The sequence below is a fragment of the Lepidochelys kempii genome, chromosome 3, assembly GCF_965140285.1.
Source record: "Lepidochelys kempii isolate rLepKem1 chromosome 3, rLepKem1.hap1, whole genome shotgun sequence".
In the NCBI taxonomy this organism is placed as follows: Eukaryota; Metazoa; Chordata; order Testudines; family Cheloniidae; genus Lepidochelys; species Lepidochelys kempii.
The window spans coordinates 66368826-66385810 of NC_136382.1; the positions used below are offsets into that span (position 1 = coordinate 66368826).

A 16985-nucleotide genomic window follows, 5' to 3' on the forward strand; every position below is an offset into this window, starting at 1 on the left:
AATTTGAGCCCCTTTTTCTTCCCTTGACTTAATCCTAAATAGCCCTTTCAATCTATCTACATGGTGGTAGTAAGTAGTGTCCCTTACTCTGAAATGCCCTGCTTTTGCTACTACCTCTAAATGAGCAAAGTATGATGTTAAAATAACAATGTGGGAAAGTGGTACTTCCTTACAGTGTAAGGAGTTCTGTTCGCCCTTATGAAGGGTAGTCTCCCTGTCTTTGAGTGTAAAATTATCTGTATGTATGCAAAACCATCTTTCTGAGAGAGAAACAAATTTCCTAGAGAATTGTTGTTTGTACACAAATCTGAATAATCTAGACTTTCAGATTAATTAGTGATCAAGTACATACACAAAGTTTGCTCATTACTGTCTAAGAGGTTCAGTAGTTCTTTGATGGGAAGATGAAGTTTATTCAAGACAGGTTATTCCTAATTGGACAGGCTACAGATATCCTTGATCAGAAGTGTAGTAAAGGAGAATCTCTGAATATGATGTAGCCAGTTATATAAATAATGCATCTTTTGATTTAATGGGGCTATGAAAAAGAAACCTTCTGTACTAATAGAAATCTTCAGGTAAAGAGATGGCTTCTTTGATCAGAAATATGGAGCCAGAGACTTAACCCCTAATTCTGCAAAAACGTACCCATATGCTTAAAGTTCTGCACTGAGGTGGGTTGTCTGATCTGCGAGGCCACTTTGGGGCATACAACCACCTGCCCTCTTTCCACATATAAGTAGAGGAAATGTTTGGGAGGGGAGTGGGCATGGCCCTTGTGCGTCTTTAACTTGCAGTGAAGCCAAGAAGGAAAGGTTCAGGGATCCTCAACTGGCTCCCTTCAGCCATCCCTCTCCATCAAATCTCTGCTTACACTCTTCTCTTTTTGAAAAATTACTTAATTCATATTTAAAACAATGTTTCTTTTCAGATATAACTGTAGGGATAAAAAAAAATCTATGGACAGATTGGGAAACAGTCGTATTGTCTTGAGATATTATATTTCATATTGGATTTTGTTTAAGATTGGCAGATTGCATTTTGATGGCGTTACTGGTGTGTTCCAGTGCAAGGGACCATGTTGCTTCAAATGTTTCCATACTATCATATAACTTGAATGAGAGATCCTGTTTTTGGATGCAAGGTTACTCGGTTAGGTAATGGTCTCTAAACGTTGGTAGTGCGGTTTCCATTTATGCTGTCTCATTTTTTCCCAACTATTGTCTTGTTGTTTTTGTGTTTCCTGTTGATTACATCATGTAGTGAGGAGACATTTTCTGTCATAAAAAATGCTTTGGGTTTAATGGGAGAATTTTTCTAGTGCCATATAAATTCTGACTTACATTTCCATATAATATGTAAGAATTGTCTTGCTTTTGGCTTGTTTCTGTAGCATTTACTTGTTTGAATTTTTAAGCAAGCTTCTGCATGCTTTCAGGGTCTCTATATATAATATATATTTTGTTGATTTAACTGTAGTGGGACTTGAGACTCTTGTTTGCACTTGTCTGGTTTTTTTTCTAGTAGCTACTTACTTGTATGTATATTCATTTTAAATATCTATCTATAAAAAGGGGAACAAGGACAATCCAGGGTATTATAGGCCAGTCAGCTTAACTTCAGCATGTGGAAAGATATGGAGCAAGTAATCAAGCAATCGGTTTGTTTAGCAACCGATTTGTCAAGAAAAAATGTCAAACCAATATAATATCCTTCTTTGTTAGGTAACAAGCCTTGTGGATAGGGGGAAGTAGAAAATGTGATATATTTTAGTGTAGGGCTTTTTGTACTAGCTCACATGACCTTCTCAAACTAGGGAAGTATGTAGCCTAGATGAATTTACTATAAGGTAGGTGCACAATTGGTTGGAAAACCATACTCAGAAAGTGGTTATCGATGGTTCTTTTTTGAGTGATGTCCTTATGGGTGCTCCATTGTAGGTGCGGCAGCACACCCTGTGCCTGGGATTGGAGATCTTCATCAGTAGTGCGCATTGGAACACACGTGCACCTATCCCTTCTTGCTGTGAGGGGGACGTATATACAGCACTGTGCAGTCTGACCACCCCCCAGTTGCTTCTCTACCACCTTTGGTCTGGGACAGAATCCACAGTACAGCCTGCTTCTCCCTTTGCCTCCTTTGATAGTGCCTTACCTGTTAGCTTTAATGTAGTTTAGTACTTTCTTCTTCTTTCCTCTATCTTAAAAAAAAAAAAAAAAGTGTTTTGTTTTCGCTTTGCCTTAATTGTTACTTCACAGTTTAGGTTTTTGTTTCCTCATTTCCTGCCCTTCCGGACCAGGAAGCCTTTTGACCTCATCCATAGACAGGGGACATAGCTACAGGGCCTGTCCGAATATCTCCGGTACTGGAATGAAACAATGGTCTAAAGAGCCTAATTGGGCAGACTTGCAGCCCTTGGCACCGTCTCTTGGCTCTGGAGACCAAGAGAGACCAATTTGGGAGCTATGGCAATGACAAAACTGCTGGCACTGACGTCTCTTTCGGCACTAACCAGGACCTCAGCACCCACAAAGCCATTGGCATTGAGCAAGTCCTCTGCATCAAGAAAGTCCTTTGCACTGAGCAAGACTTCAGCTCCACCTGTTGGCTGCTCAGAAGAATCTCTCTCTCCTTGGGCACTGAGTCATGCACCTTCCTCCTCCCCAGGAATTCAGATACCCTAAAGGCCTACTTGTATCTGACATGCCTGAGTCACCATTGCTCAGACACAACTTCTCCCCACTTCCACCTGCCTCTCCGGACACTTGACATTCTTCCCTTTCTTCTTTGAAGATGGCACCTCCCTTTCCCAGCGATGAGGAGAAGAGGAGTGCTCCATCATGCCCTCTTACTCAAGACAGGCGCAAACAACTTCCTCTGCATGTCCTCACTATTCACAGTCCATACCTGGACCAGAACCCAGGTATGGACCACCATGGATGCAATCCCACATTCCACTCCCTCCACATTGGCCATACTGGGACCCCTGGGCCATGTATAGGGCACAGTTCGGGAAGACTCTCATGGAGCAAAGCTGGAGACCTACACCTTTGCTTTCTCCATCAGTTTCTTGACCACCAGAGACTGAGCCTCCCCCAGTAACAGATGAGGATGAAGAACAGGAAGAGGAAACTCCACCAACACTATTTCTCCTCTTCCCCTGATAACCTTATCATAACTTCACCTTCTGCTGCTGCTGACGACTTCAAACTTCATCCGGATTCTTTTGGAGAAAGTGAAAGATGAGCAACATAAATTACTTGATATCCTGCACACATCTTCCTCATCCAGAATAGCCCTACCTATTAACAAGCCCCCTGCTAAAGTGTTTTGGCAGACCCCAGCATCTATCCCTCCCACCTGAAAACGGGCAGACAAAAAAATATTATGTTCCCGCAAAAGATATGGAATTTCTTCTCTCATCCCACTACAAATTCTTTAGTAGTTAATGTGGTGCAAGAAAAAGGATGCCTATATCAACCTCAATCCACCCATCAGGACAGAGGCCGGAAACTATTAGATTTATTTGGATGCAAGGCTTATTCATCTGCCATTCTCTAATTCTGCATCTCTAATTACGAGGCTCTTATGGCCAAGTACAACTTCCTCAACTACTCTAAGGTAGAGGATCTCTGCCAAGACCTTCCTGATGCCAAGAAAGAACAATTCCAAGCGCTTATATCTGAGGGACACCTTTTGGCCCGTACAGCCTTAAAGTCTCTCTAGACTCTGTGGATACTTCTGCCCATTCCATCGCGACTGCAGTAGTCATGAGGCTGCTGTCCTGGCTGCACCTCTCTGGTCTTTCTAAGGAGGTACAAACTAGTGTGGAGGGACCTACCCTTTGAGGATCCCAAATTGTTCATGGAGCATAAGAGTGATTCACTATACTCCCTTAAAGACTCCTGAGCTACTCTCCGCTCTCTCAGCATTTACACATCCGTTCCAAAGAGACACCTGCAGAAATACCAACTTCCCCCACGATCGCGGCCAGTGGCACTATGACATTCAACGCTGGTGACAAAAGCCCCCTACCAAATGCAGACAGGCAACTCCTCAAGGAGCTACTTATCACGCACCTCTAGCCAAACAACAATTTTGAAGGTGTGGTCAAGATACCTTCTCCTGTTCCAGTCACACCAACCATCTTGACATCTCACCAGTTTGGCAACTGATTGGCTCCTTTCTTTCCATCATGGAGGCTAAATACCTCAGACTGGTGGGTTCTAGAGGTCATCAGGGAAGGATACTTCACCCCTTTCCTATCTATCCTGCCCTGCCACTATTCCTACCTGTCCCTTTTCAGGAACCCATCTCACTACCCCATTCTATGAGAAGAAATAGATCTTCTGCAACAGGGAGTCATAGAACTGGTCCCTTCCTAATATAGAGGGTTTCTAGTCCCATTATTTTCTGATCCAGAAGAAATTGGGTGAGTGCTGACCAATCTTGGACCTTCAAAACCTAAACAAATTAATCAAACTGCAACGCTTCAACATGGTTATTCTGTCTACCATTATTCCAGCATTGGAACAGGGAGACTGGTTCTCGGCCATTGATGCATCCAAGATGCATGTTTCCATATCACAATACATCTGCCCACAGATGTTTTCTTCAGTTCAGCATGAGCACTGACCATAATCAGTACAAAGTACAGCCTTTCGGACTGTCAACGGCCCATTGTGTATTTTCCAAGATCCTTGCAGTAGTTGCTGCCTACCTCCGCACACAGGATGTCCTCATCTTTCCACACTTAGACGACCATCTCCTCAAGTCTCCATTTGCAACAGACGCTCTTCATTCCATCCATTTGACAGTGGACCTTTTCACGAATCTCAGCCTTTGTGTGAACTTGGAGAAATCTATTTTAGTGGTGGTACAATCCCTAGAGTTCATCAGGGCACAGTTAGATGCCATAGAAGCCAGAACCTTTCTTCCAGCTCACAGATTTTCGACCATTGTATATATGGTACGAGCCTGCCCCCAAATCTCTGCCAGGACATATCTCCAGCTACTCAGCCATATGGCAGCGGCCACGTTCATGGTAAAGTACACATGGTTACACATGTGATATCTTCAGGCATGGCTATGCACAGTATACATACCTCACAGACACAGCCTGCACAAATTCTTATCCATGCCAAGGACTCACTACCCTGGTGGACACAGCCCAAGGACATTTGTGTCAGGGTTCCTTTCCTTCAACCCATGCTGATCATGATTCTAATAACTGATGCCTCCTTAATCAGTTGGGGAAGTGCACCTTCACACTCATACAGTGCAGGGCAGATGGTCCTTGACCGAATACACCCTACCCATCAACCTCCTAGAGCTATGAGCGATCGGAATGCCTGCCGACTTTTCTTCCCACTTATTACACATTGCACCATCAGAGTTGGTCCTACTCTTCATGCTTGGCGGCACTGAAATTATGGAACTGGTGTATCCAACACGACATCACGACCTTGGCCACATACCTCCCTGGAAACCAGAACACTGCTGCGGACTCATTGAGCAAGAGATTATCCCACAAGCACGAGTGGGAACTGGATACATGAATCTGTCAGCTCATCTTCAGCTGCTGAGGATTCCCCACTATAGATCTTTTTGCCACACTGCAAAATTCTCGATTTTGCTCGAGAGCAGGACTGGGACATAGATATCTGGGAGATGCATGCCTCCTCTCATGGGATGCGCTACTGCTCTATGCCTTCCCTCCTTTCACCCTTCTGTTTTGAGTACTCCACAAGATGCAGGGGGACCAAGCCTGTGTCATCCTTATAACTCCAACATGGCCATGACAGATCTGGTATACTTACCTCCTTCGCATGATGGCATGCCAACCGAGCTCTCTCCATCAACTCCGTGAGTCCTTTCACAGGATGCAGGTTGCATCCTCCACCCTAATCCATAACTTCTCCACCTGAAACATGGCTCCTCCATGGTTCTGGGATTTGGAAATAACCTGTTTGGAAGCAGATAGACAGATACTCTTGAATAGCAGTTGCAACATGACTAGACGCACTGTACCTCCACCAATGGATTAGATTTCAATGCTGGTGCACCTCCCATCAGGTCGACGCAATAAGCTCTCCACTACCACTTATCCTGGATTATATTTTACACCTTAAACAATCAGGATTATCCACCAGCTCCATTCGTGTGCATTTGGCAGCCATCACAACTTTCCATTGCCACATAGATGCCCACTCCGTTGTCAAACACCCACTCATGAAACATTTCCTGAAGGACTTCCAAAATATTTACTCTCACATACAGGATCCAACCCTGACCTGGGACCCTGGCCTCATCCTACGCTCTCTTACTAGACCTCCATTCAAACCAATGGCAACATGCTCCTACGTTCACTTATAGATGAAAATGGCATTTCTTGTTGCTATCATGTCTGCCCAACAGGTTGGCCAAATTGGTGCCCTTACAGCATATTCTCTGTACACACTTCTTCAGAAAGACAAAGTTATGCTACATCCACATACTAAATTTTTACTCAAGGTACCATCCTCTTTCCATATCAGTCAACCTGTCCACCTTTCCTTGCTTCTTTCCGAAGCATCATGGCAACCAACAGGAGGCAGCACTGCACACCCTGGACGTCAGACGTGTGTTAGCTTTCTACCTGGACAGAAGTAAACCTTTCCAAAAATTGCCACGTTTATTCCCTTCAACGGCCAAAAGATCCAAGGGTGCAGCCATCTCTAAAGCAATGCCTTTCCAAGTGGATCTCATAGTGTATACATCTGTCCTGCCAGTTACACAGTTGACAACCTCCTACTGGAATTAGAGCACATTCCACCTGCTCGCTCTCCACTTTCAATGCTTTTCTCAGTAACATCCCTGCTGCTGACATTTGCAAAATGGCCACAAAAGCATCAGCAGACAGCTTTGCCCGTCACTACGCTATTACTCACAACATGCAGCAGATACTGTCCTAAGACATACTGTCCTATCATCTGCAGTAAATGCTGCTCCAAAGCCCCAGCCTTCCAGTGAGGGGCACTGCTGTCTAGTCACCTAGAGGGGAGCACCCATTGGGATATCATTCGAAGAAGATAAGGTTACTTACCCGGTGCAGTAATTGAGGTTCTTCGAGATTTGTCCCCCTCTGGGTGCTCCACTACCCACCCTCCTCCCTTCTGCTTTGGAACTGAAACATAAGCTCTGCAACAGAGAGAGAACTGGGGGGCGGTTGGATGCTTATATAGTCCTGTTCACGGCTCTAGAGGGGGGAGGTGCAAATGTGTGGTCAGATGGGCACTGCAGATGATCTCTGATCCCAAGCGCACATCTTTGTTTGCCAAACATCGCCTCCAGCCTTAGCTATCGTTTTGCAAAAACATTTTTATTTAAATGGAAGAATAAATAGGTTTCCCTGTGGCTCACCCATCACTGACTAGATAGCTTGAGAATGCAGCAATGGAAAAATAGTTCTTCTTAATTTAAGGAATTGACTTGTTTGCTGTAGATTTTAGCTGACTTTCTGATTGAAATAGTATGGTAATTTATTTTGGTGCAGTTATGGCCTTCTGTATGTAAATCTAGACAAACAGATATGTGGAAATCCAGACACATATGGAAATGTTATACCAATAAAATAAAAACCAGCAGGACCTTATTAAAGGGAATAAGGCAAAATACCACATTTATTGTGAATACAGAAAGAATCATAGTAAGCAGTTATAGCTATAACATTCCATTCAGTTTCATATTTATTCACACATTCATTCATACACACACACAGGTTCTGCAAGGTTATCATAGTTACCATCCTTAAAGTTGCTTATGCCAAGCTGCTAGCTAGGTGGTCTGGACAGGAGGAGGGAGCAGGGCCTTGTCAGATGCTCATCTGATGCTCCTGGAAGTTGGTTTGCAGAATCAGACCCCAAAGTTCTCGCTTTCTAGAGTCCATTTTTATAGGCATTTACTCCTATGCCGGTCTGTGGGAATTGCTTCATCATGCTGCTGCTGAATCAGCAGATGGCACATTCCTGACGGCTCCGTGCTGCCAGATGTTATCTTGTTTTGTGGTTCTCCCATCCTTGAGGCTGTTGGGTGGATTCCAGTCTGCCCTCTAGGGGACCTCTGGTTGTTTCCACTTGACGCCTTCTTTGGCTGATGGACGCTGGATTCTTAGGCTGGCACCTCCCTGATCATTCATTTATTATCCACACCAAGCATCAATCCACATACATCCTCTATCTCTATTTTAATCACAATTGTTAACAAAGTGAGATAAATACAACAAAAGGGCAGGGAGTCTGTGTGCTGTTTCTGTTACAGAATATTGCTTTGAGTCTCTCTCTGTGTGAGTAGTTGTTACAAAGTATCGCTTTGAGTCTGTATGTGTGTGTATTTGTTGTTTCAAAGCAATACTTTGAGAACAGACTCTGTCTTAGGATATCCTAACACAATTAGCAGCTTGCAAGTTTCACACGGAGGGAGAGAAACCGTAAAAACAAGAGGCCAAAAACCAGGAGACCTCTTAATTAGTAATACTCTGGAATTTAAACTATGGGGAATCAAACTCATTTGTGATTTTAATACAGAACTTCTTTAATATGATCCAACATAACAGAAATCTAAACAAGTCTGTGACAAACTCTTCAGATTTGCTGCAGAATTTTTTCTTTATGTGTTGGTAAAACAGAGTGAAGTTAAATAGTTACAGTAATCTAGGAATTATGACAGGTAAACTTCTAAAGGGAACCAATTTACAAAACATTTATTTCAATATTTCCAAGAAAACACACAGTTATACCTCAGGACTGATTGATACAGAGAAACGCTTCAAGAGAAAGCCTTTGAGATTTTAAGACGTTTATTCCACAAGGCTTATTCCTCATTTTTTTTAAAGACCAAGTGCTAGAGAATTTCTTGAGGAATAGTTATTTATAGGTGTTGACAATGCCCTCTCTTTTGTTAGTTTTTGTTCTATGTTGCAATGTAGGTGATATTTGAAGTCAAATGTTGTATGAAAGGTATGTTTCAGCAATCATCTGATACTTTAAAGAGAATCAGTTGAATAATTAATTGATTTTAATCTTAACTGTAGTTAGGCATATCTTTCCAGTAAAGTGTAAACAAAAAACTGAGGGCTATGGTACTGGCATTCTGTTAGAACATATATTTGTAGAATAAAGGCAGCATGTACCCATTGAAATACACTTAGTACAGTGGTAGAACATAGCAACTGTTCTATTCTTCCAGTCATTGAGACGTGATTTTCTTGTAGGTGGTTTTCTGGAAAGTGCATGGTATGGAAATCTACCCATCAGGAGATAGGTTGAGATCATCACAACATATTCATACTGCTGTGCCAGGCGGGAATCGAACTCAGGCCCCAGAGGTGACAGGCAAGCACTTCAATACTATGCTACTGACACCAACTTTATATGAGACTCTTTAAAGAAACACTATTAGGCAAAAATCATACTTAGTAAAATATTTTTGTTACTTAAATTAATCCATATTAAACCATTTAAGTAACTTTTAAACTTTAATGCTTTTTGTTTACTATTTGTACTTCATTTAGTTTGGACAACGAAATTAGATTTTCTGGCTTATTTTCCTGGTTCCCATACATGAGCACAGTGATGCAACTTTTGTGGAAAATGCTGCAAAAAGCATTTAATTCCGTTTTTTTAAAAGTGTGAAACATTATGGCTGATTAATGATGAAGTGAACTGTAGCTCACGAAAACTTACGATCAAATAAATTGGTTAGTCTCTAAGGTGCCACTAGTACTCCTTTTCTTTTTGCGAATACAGACTAACACGGCTACTATGAAACCTGTCATTATGGCCGATCACCATTTCAAAACTGGTGAGTGTAAAGTCACACACACACCCACACCCACACCCCCCCCCCACACACACACGTTGGAAGTTACCATACAAACTGTGAGAGGCTAATTAGTTGAGATGAGCTATTATCAGCAGGAGAGAAAAAAAAACAAACAGACTTCTGTTGTGATAATCAAGATGGCCCATTTAGACAGTTGACAAGAAAGCGTGAGGATACTTAACTTTAGGGAAATAGATTCAATATGTGTAATGATCCAGCCCCTCCCAATTTCTGTTCAAACCCAGGTTAATGCTATCTAGTTTGCATATTAATTCAAGCTCAGCAGTTTGTCCTTGGAGTCTGTCTTTGAAGCTTTTCTGTTGCAAAATTGCCAACCTTAAATCTTTTACTGTGTGGCCGTAGAGGATGAAGTGTTCTCCTACCAGTTTTTGAATGTTATGATTCCTGATGTCAGATTTGTGTCCATTTATTCTTTTGCATAGAGACTGACCGCTATACTTACCTACATGCCTCCAGCTTCCATCAAGGACACGCCACACGATCCATTGTCTACAGCCAAGGTCTAAGATACAACAGCATTTGTTCCAATCCCTCAGACAGAGACAAACACATACAAGATCTCTATCAAGCATTCTTAAAACTACAGTACCCACCTGCTGAAGTGAAAAAACAGATTTGACAGAGCCAGAAGAGTACCCAGAAGTCACCTATTACAGGACAGGCCCAACAAAGAAAATAACAGAACACCACTAGCTGTCACCTTCAGACCCCAACTAAAACCTCTCCAGTGCATCATCAGAGATTTAAAACCTATCCTAAAAAATGATGCCTCACTCTCACAGATCTTGGGAGACAGACCAGTCCTCGTTTACAGACAGCCCCCCAACCAGAAGCAAATACTCACCAGCAACCACACAACAAAAACACTGACCCAGGAACCTATCCTTGCAACAAAGCCCGATGCCAACTCTGTCCACATATTTATTCAAGTGACACCATCATAGGACCTAATCACATTAGCCACGCCATCAGGGGCTCGTTCACCTGCACATCTACCAATGTGAGATATGCCATCATGTGCCAGCAATGCCCCTCTGCCATGTACGTTGGCCAAACCGGACAGTCTCTACACAAAAGAATAAATGGGCACAACATAATATTCAAGGAATCATAACATTCAAAAACCAGTAGGAGAACACTTCAACCTCTGTGGCCACTCAGTAAAAGATTTAAGGGATGGCAATTTTGCAACAGAAAAGCTTCAAAAACAGACTCCAAGGACAAACTGCTGAGCTTGAATTAATATGCAAACTAGATACCATTAACCTGGGTTTGTATAGAGCCTGGGAGTGGCTGGATCATTACACACATTGAATCTATTTCTTTAAGTATCCTCACACCTTCTTGTCAACTGTCTAAATGGGCCATCTTGATTATCACTACAAGTGTTTTTGTTTTTGTTTTCCTCTCCTGCTGATAATAGCTCATCTTAACTAATTAGCCTCTCACAGTTTGTATGGTAACTTCCAACTTCTGTGTGTGTGTGTGTATATATGTGTGTGTGTGTGTATATATACACACACACATATCTTACTATATGTTCCATTCTATGCATCCGATGAAGTGAGCTGTAGCTCCTGAAAGCTTATGCTCTGATAAATTTGTTTAGTCTCTAAGGTGCCACAAGTATTCCTATTCTTTTTGCAGATACAGACTAACATGGCTGCTTCTCTGAAAACTGATACAGGAGTGAATCCATAAAGGATTGAGGGTTGGCAAGGTGGACTTCCCAAAGGGAGAGCAGTGAAAAGTAGTCAATACTGGTGTAAAGAATGGAGTGGAGATGATCATCAATGTAACAGCATTGGTGAGACCGATACTGGAATATTGCTTACAGTTCTGGTGCCCACGTTTTAAGAAGGATTTTTGAAAAATTGCAGATGGCGCAGAAAAGGGCCATAAAAATGATTCCAGGACTAGAGAAAATGCCTTATAGTGAGAGACTTTTAGAGCTCAATCTTTAGTTTAACAAAAGGAAGATTGAGAGGTGAACTGACTAGTGTCCAAGTACCTTCATGGGGAGAAAATACCAGGTAGTAAGAGGGCTCTTTAATGTAGTGGAAAAGGGCATCACAAGAACTAATGGCTGGAAACTGAAGCCAGACACTTTCAAATTAGAAATTAGGCACCCATTTTTAACAGTGAGAATGAATAAGCAGTGGAACAAACTGGCAAGGGAAGTGGGGGATTCTCCATCTTTTAGAGTAGGGGTGGACAAACTTTTTGGCCCGAGGACCACATCTGGGTATGGAAATTGTATGGTGGGCCATGAATGCTCATGAAATTGGGGGTTGGGGTGCAGAAGGGTGTGAGAGCTCCAGCTGGGGATGCGGGCTCTGGAGTGGGGCTGGAGTTGAGGAATTGGGAGGTGCAGGAGGGTTCTCTGGGCTGGGACCGAGGGGTTCGGAGGGCGGGAAGGGAATCCGGGCTGGGGCAGAGGGTTGGGGGCATGGGAGGGAGTCAGGGGGGCAAGCTCTGGGCAGCGCTTACCTGAAGCAGCTCCCAGAAACAGTGGCATGTGCCTCCTCTGGCTCCTATGTGGAGGCGCGGCCAGGCAGTTCTGCGCGCTACTCTGTGTGCAGGCACCACCCCTGCAGATCCCATTGGCTGCGGTTCCCAGTCAATGGAAGCTGTGGTGGTGGCGATTGGGATGGGGGCAGCGTGTGGAGCCCCCTGGCTGCCCCTACATGTCGGAACCGGAGTGGGGACATGCCGCTGCTTCCAGGAGCCATGCAGAGTGGGGCAAGACCCTGACTGTGCTCCCCGGCTGGAGTGCTGGAACAGGGCAAGCCCCAAACCCTGCTTCCTGGATAGCTCCAGGGCTGGATTAAAATGTCTGGAGGACCGGATGTGGCCCCCGGGCCGTAGTTTGCCTACCTCTGTTTTAGAGGTTTTCAAATCAAGACTTGGGCACATTTCTGAAAAATTTTTTTTAGCCAAGCACAAATTACAGTGGTAGATAGCTGGGTGAAGTATAATGATCTGTGTAGTGCAAGAGGTCAGACTAGATGATTGAGGCCTTTTGGCCTTTAAAATTTATTAACACAGACTTGGTGAGAGAGGAAGGTCCAACCACAGTGTAGTCTAGTAGTGCATAGGGTGCTGGATTGGGACTCATGTGACCTGGGTTCTTTTCCTGGCTCTATCACTGACCAGCTGTGTAGTCTTCTGTGCCATCCGTTTTCTGTCTTGTTTTAGATGGTAAGAATTTAGAGTAGAAAGTGTCTCAATATGGTCCAGAGCTCAGTTGAGGTCTTTAGGTGCTACTGTAAAATGAATAATAATCTTGGGATCAAATGCTGGATTTGGACCAAGATCTATGATCAGTTCCTGGTTTTGCCACAGGCTTTGTGTGACCTGGGGCATGAGCCACTGAGGGTATGTCTATGCTGCAATTAGACACTTGTGGCTGGCTTGTGCCAGCTTACTTGGGCTCTCAAGGCTCAAGCTAAGGGGCTGTTTAATTGTGGTGTAGACATTTGGACTCAGTCTGCACCCTGAGCTCTGGGTCCCTCCCACTTCATAGGATCCTCGAACCGAGTCTCCAGTTTGAGCCCAAACATCTACTCTGCAGTTAAACTGCCCCTTAGCCCCAGCCTCATGAGATTGACTCAGCTGGCACAGGCCAGCTGTGGGTGTCAAATTGCAGTGTAGACATACCCTTAGTCTGTTCCTGAGTTCCCAGTTTCAACACTGAAGTAATACTGCTTTACCTCACAGGTCTGTTGTGAGAATAATATCATAAATGTTTGTGAGGAACTAAGATTCTGTGGCAAAAAGAGAGCTATTTAGCTATTTGAATACATGGGGGGAAATGTCTTCAGGTTTTGAAATTGAAGCAGCAGTGTGAGCTTTCAGATAAGATTTAGCAAGCAGGTCATGCTCCCTTCAGATAATTAGGAATTCTGTGGCACAGTACTGTATTTAAAACTTGGCTGAAAACCATGTGATAAATGTAAATTTGTTTGTTCCAGATATTAATCTTTGAGGTTATGTTAACTAATCAGGTAACTAACGCCTGTAAATGAGTGCATTAGAAGTGTTTTGCAGTAAATTCCATGAAAATTAACTGAGAGGAAGTAAATAAATTTGGCCTCTATAATGTCACACTCAAACTATTGCATTTTTGGGATTTATTATCTTAATGCAGAGCTTTCCAGATGCTTCTTATGAAAATCTATGAAATTCTTGGCATATATTGATGTCTTTCAGTGAACATAGTGATTTATTGTGTCTCTAGGAAAATATGGAGGCACTGACTGTATCTCCATAGTTAACATTGTAATGGGGCTTAAATTCGTGTTTTTCTTTATATATAAAGTTAGTGTGGAAACGTCACTTGTGAGTTTTTTTACAACTTGAATTTTTGTGTGTGTTTTAGTTTCTCTTCATATGCTTTTAATAGGAAGTATTCAAAATTGATCTCGTACTGCAATTTGTGGAAGTTTCACTTTTTGTTGTATCGCTAAAACAAAATTGTGTAACTGCACAAAAATTGATAGCTGAATCTTGAGTAGATCCTGATAAAGGACAATTTTTGAAAATGTTTAGCATTACAAGTCACTTTTTGTCATTTTTTCCTAATGATTGAAAATGTATACACAAAGGGTAGCCAATGTATAAAATCTTTTCCATTGTGCACATAAAATCTTGTCCATCAGATAAAATTCTTCTCCATCAGCCGCTACACCTTTCTAGAAGATTTTTATCCTACAAAAGAGTTTATATGCAGTACTGACTAAGAAGGTTTCATGTGCTGGAATATAGCTGCTGCTATCTTGCTGAACCTTGAAATGATTATTTCAGAATATGAAACTCCTTTATTGCCTTTTCAAATAAAATGATGTAGGAATCCTGCTCATACACCCAAAGCATAACATCTGGAGTTTTCTTTTCACTCATCCAAAGCAAGCTCTTATAGGATATATTAGACAGAAACCATGAAAAAATGTTTATGAAAAATATGTTCAATATCTCAAACATTACATTTTTAAGCAGTTTTCTATAGTGATGATCTCCATATTAATTGCTATATGTTAAAGTAACTCAGTGCAATAATATATGCAGCAAAACACCATAGAAAATGATGACATGTTTCAATAACAGTAATATGTAACTAGCAAATTAGACTCTCTAAATTAGCCAAATTACAAACTTTGAAAATTGCAGAGCAAACTGGATGGACAGTATCCTGCACATACGCTTGCAGGTATAATAGTATGGTCAGATGTTCTTGGCTCTTACACATATTTGATGCTCCTTGAAAATAAAGCAATTGGGGACATATGTACAGACACAGCTCAGCTGGAACAGTTTGTTTTAAACGCTTTTACTTTAATCCAATAAAAACGTCCTTTTGCTATAAAACCCCTTTTTCTGTTTAGAAGCTCTTGCTTTTACTACTTTTCCGTGAAATTTTCCGAGACCCAGAAAAGTATAGGCTTTTATCATTAGTGATCTGGATGACCTGTTCTGTAAGGAGGAAAAGTGCTATATACTGTTATGGTAAAGTGCTTAGATTTAATGGCACCAAGAGCTATATGAGGAGTTTTTCAGTGCTTGAAGGTTACATATAATTTTTGCGTGTATTTACTTATTTTTAAATGAAAACTGAACGTAAGTTTTATATCTGTAGAAACCCCATAAAAATATAGTTGTTTTCTGAATACTTTTGCACGTCAGAGCCTAACTTGGATGCTTTACCAGGCATATTAAAAAACAAAAACAAAAAACCTCTCAATCCTTCTCTTTTAGGGCTGTGCTACAGAAGGTGCAAACTGATTTCTAAGACAGAAGTCACCCATGACACCAAACTTTTCTGCTTAATGTTGCCACAGAGTACTCATCTACAGGTTCCTGTTGGGCACCACGTTTACCTCAAACAAATTATTGCAGGTAAGAATAGCTGAATCTATCCACTAACATTACTTAATAAAAGTGCTTTTTTTGGATCATTAGCAGTGTGACAGACATCTTGACAATTTCTTGCAATATCCTTAATGAACTTTATTGAATTAAGGTAAACCTTATTGAGGTTCATTGTATTAAACATGCAGTTGTGTATGTGGTGTTGTGGAATTATATGAATGTAACTTCTCTAGGAGAGTGACTAATGCAGTCTCTGGCAGGTATTAGAAACTTCAAAGGGGTTTTTAGATTAATATGTAGGAAGTGGATTTCCTAGGGGGATACCTGGGGATAAAGGGAATGCAAATGACCCACTTCGAATCCACTCTTTTGAAACTACTGTCTGAGGAGGAAAACTAATTACCTGCCCTGGAAACTCCAGATCAAAGACCCCTGAACTGTATAAAGCAGTAATTCTCAATGTTTTGTATTGGTGACCCCTTTCACACAGCAAGTCTCTGAGTGTGATCCCCCCTTTATAATTTTTATTTTTAATATTTAACACTATTATGAATGCTGGAGCTGAAGCGGGGCTTGGGGGTGGAGTCTGACAGCTCACAACCCCCCACATAAACTTGTGACTCCGTGAGGGATCAGGACTCCCAGTTTGAGAACCCCTGGTATAAAAGGTGGACAAAACTTGTTATGAATGTGCTTATTCTGAGCTGATGCAGTGACGCACCACAAAAATAAACCCCTTGGGTGAGGTTTGGAAGGACTGCTCCAGCCAGAGTCCATGTCAAGGTTGGAGTGATCTCTGATAAGCTTATTAGCATTTGTGTAGGTTCTTTTATTGTTTTTAATGTGCTTTCTTTGTAGTGCTTTTACCTTAAGAATAGAACAGGCTTGCGTAGAAAGAACTGTGAGGTAACTTATAATTGTTGACAGAGAAAGCAAGCTGCCTGTCTCTGCTAGGAATAACACAATGAAGCAGGGAAACTGTGCAGCCTGGAAATGCCCCTTCAGAAGTGTCCCCATCCTAGAAAAGAAATTGGCTGGGGAGCTGGAAGCCTGAGGCAGGGGTGCCCTTGCTGGATGGCTGCGGGAAAACACATATGCAGGTGTCCTGAACTGTGACCAACAGAAATCAAATCCAGTTTTATTAATAAAATAAACCAGCCTGTTAAATACCTGCAAAAAGTCAAGGGAGTCAGTTACTCTGTTCTTTTGTATGAACTCTTACCTTAACCCGTACC

The 16985-nt window shown here is 42.1% G+C and overlaps 1 protein-coding gene across 5 annotated transcripts in view; it reads left to right on the forward strand.

Annotated features, from left to right (window-relative positions):
* CYB5R4 (cytochrome b5 reductase 4) overlaps positions 1 to 16985 on the forward strand; it is an 82741-nt gene that overhangs the window by 35178 nt on the left and 30578 nt on the right. For all 5 annotated transcript variants that reach the window (XR_012157984.2, XM_073336568.2, XM_073336569.2 and 2 more), the window contains one exon: positions 15637 to 15777. Coding sequence is in view for 4 of the 5 variants with exons in the window: in XM_073336568.2 (XP_073192669.2) it covers positions 15637 to 15777 (141 nt within the window). In the remaining variant the exon portion in view is untranslated. The remainder of the gene's footprint in view (positions 1 to 15636; positions 15778 to 16985) is intronic.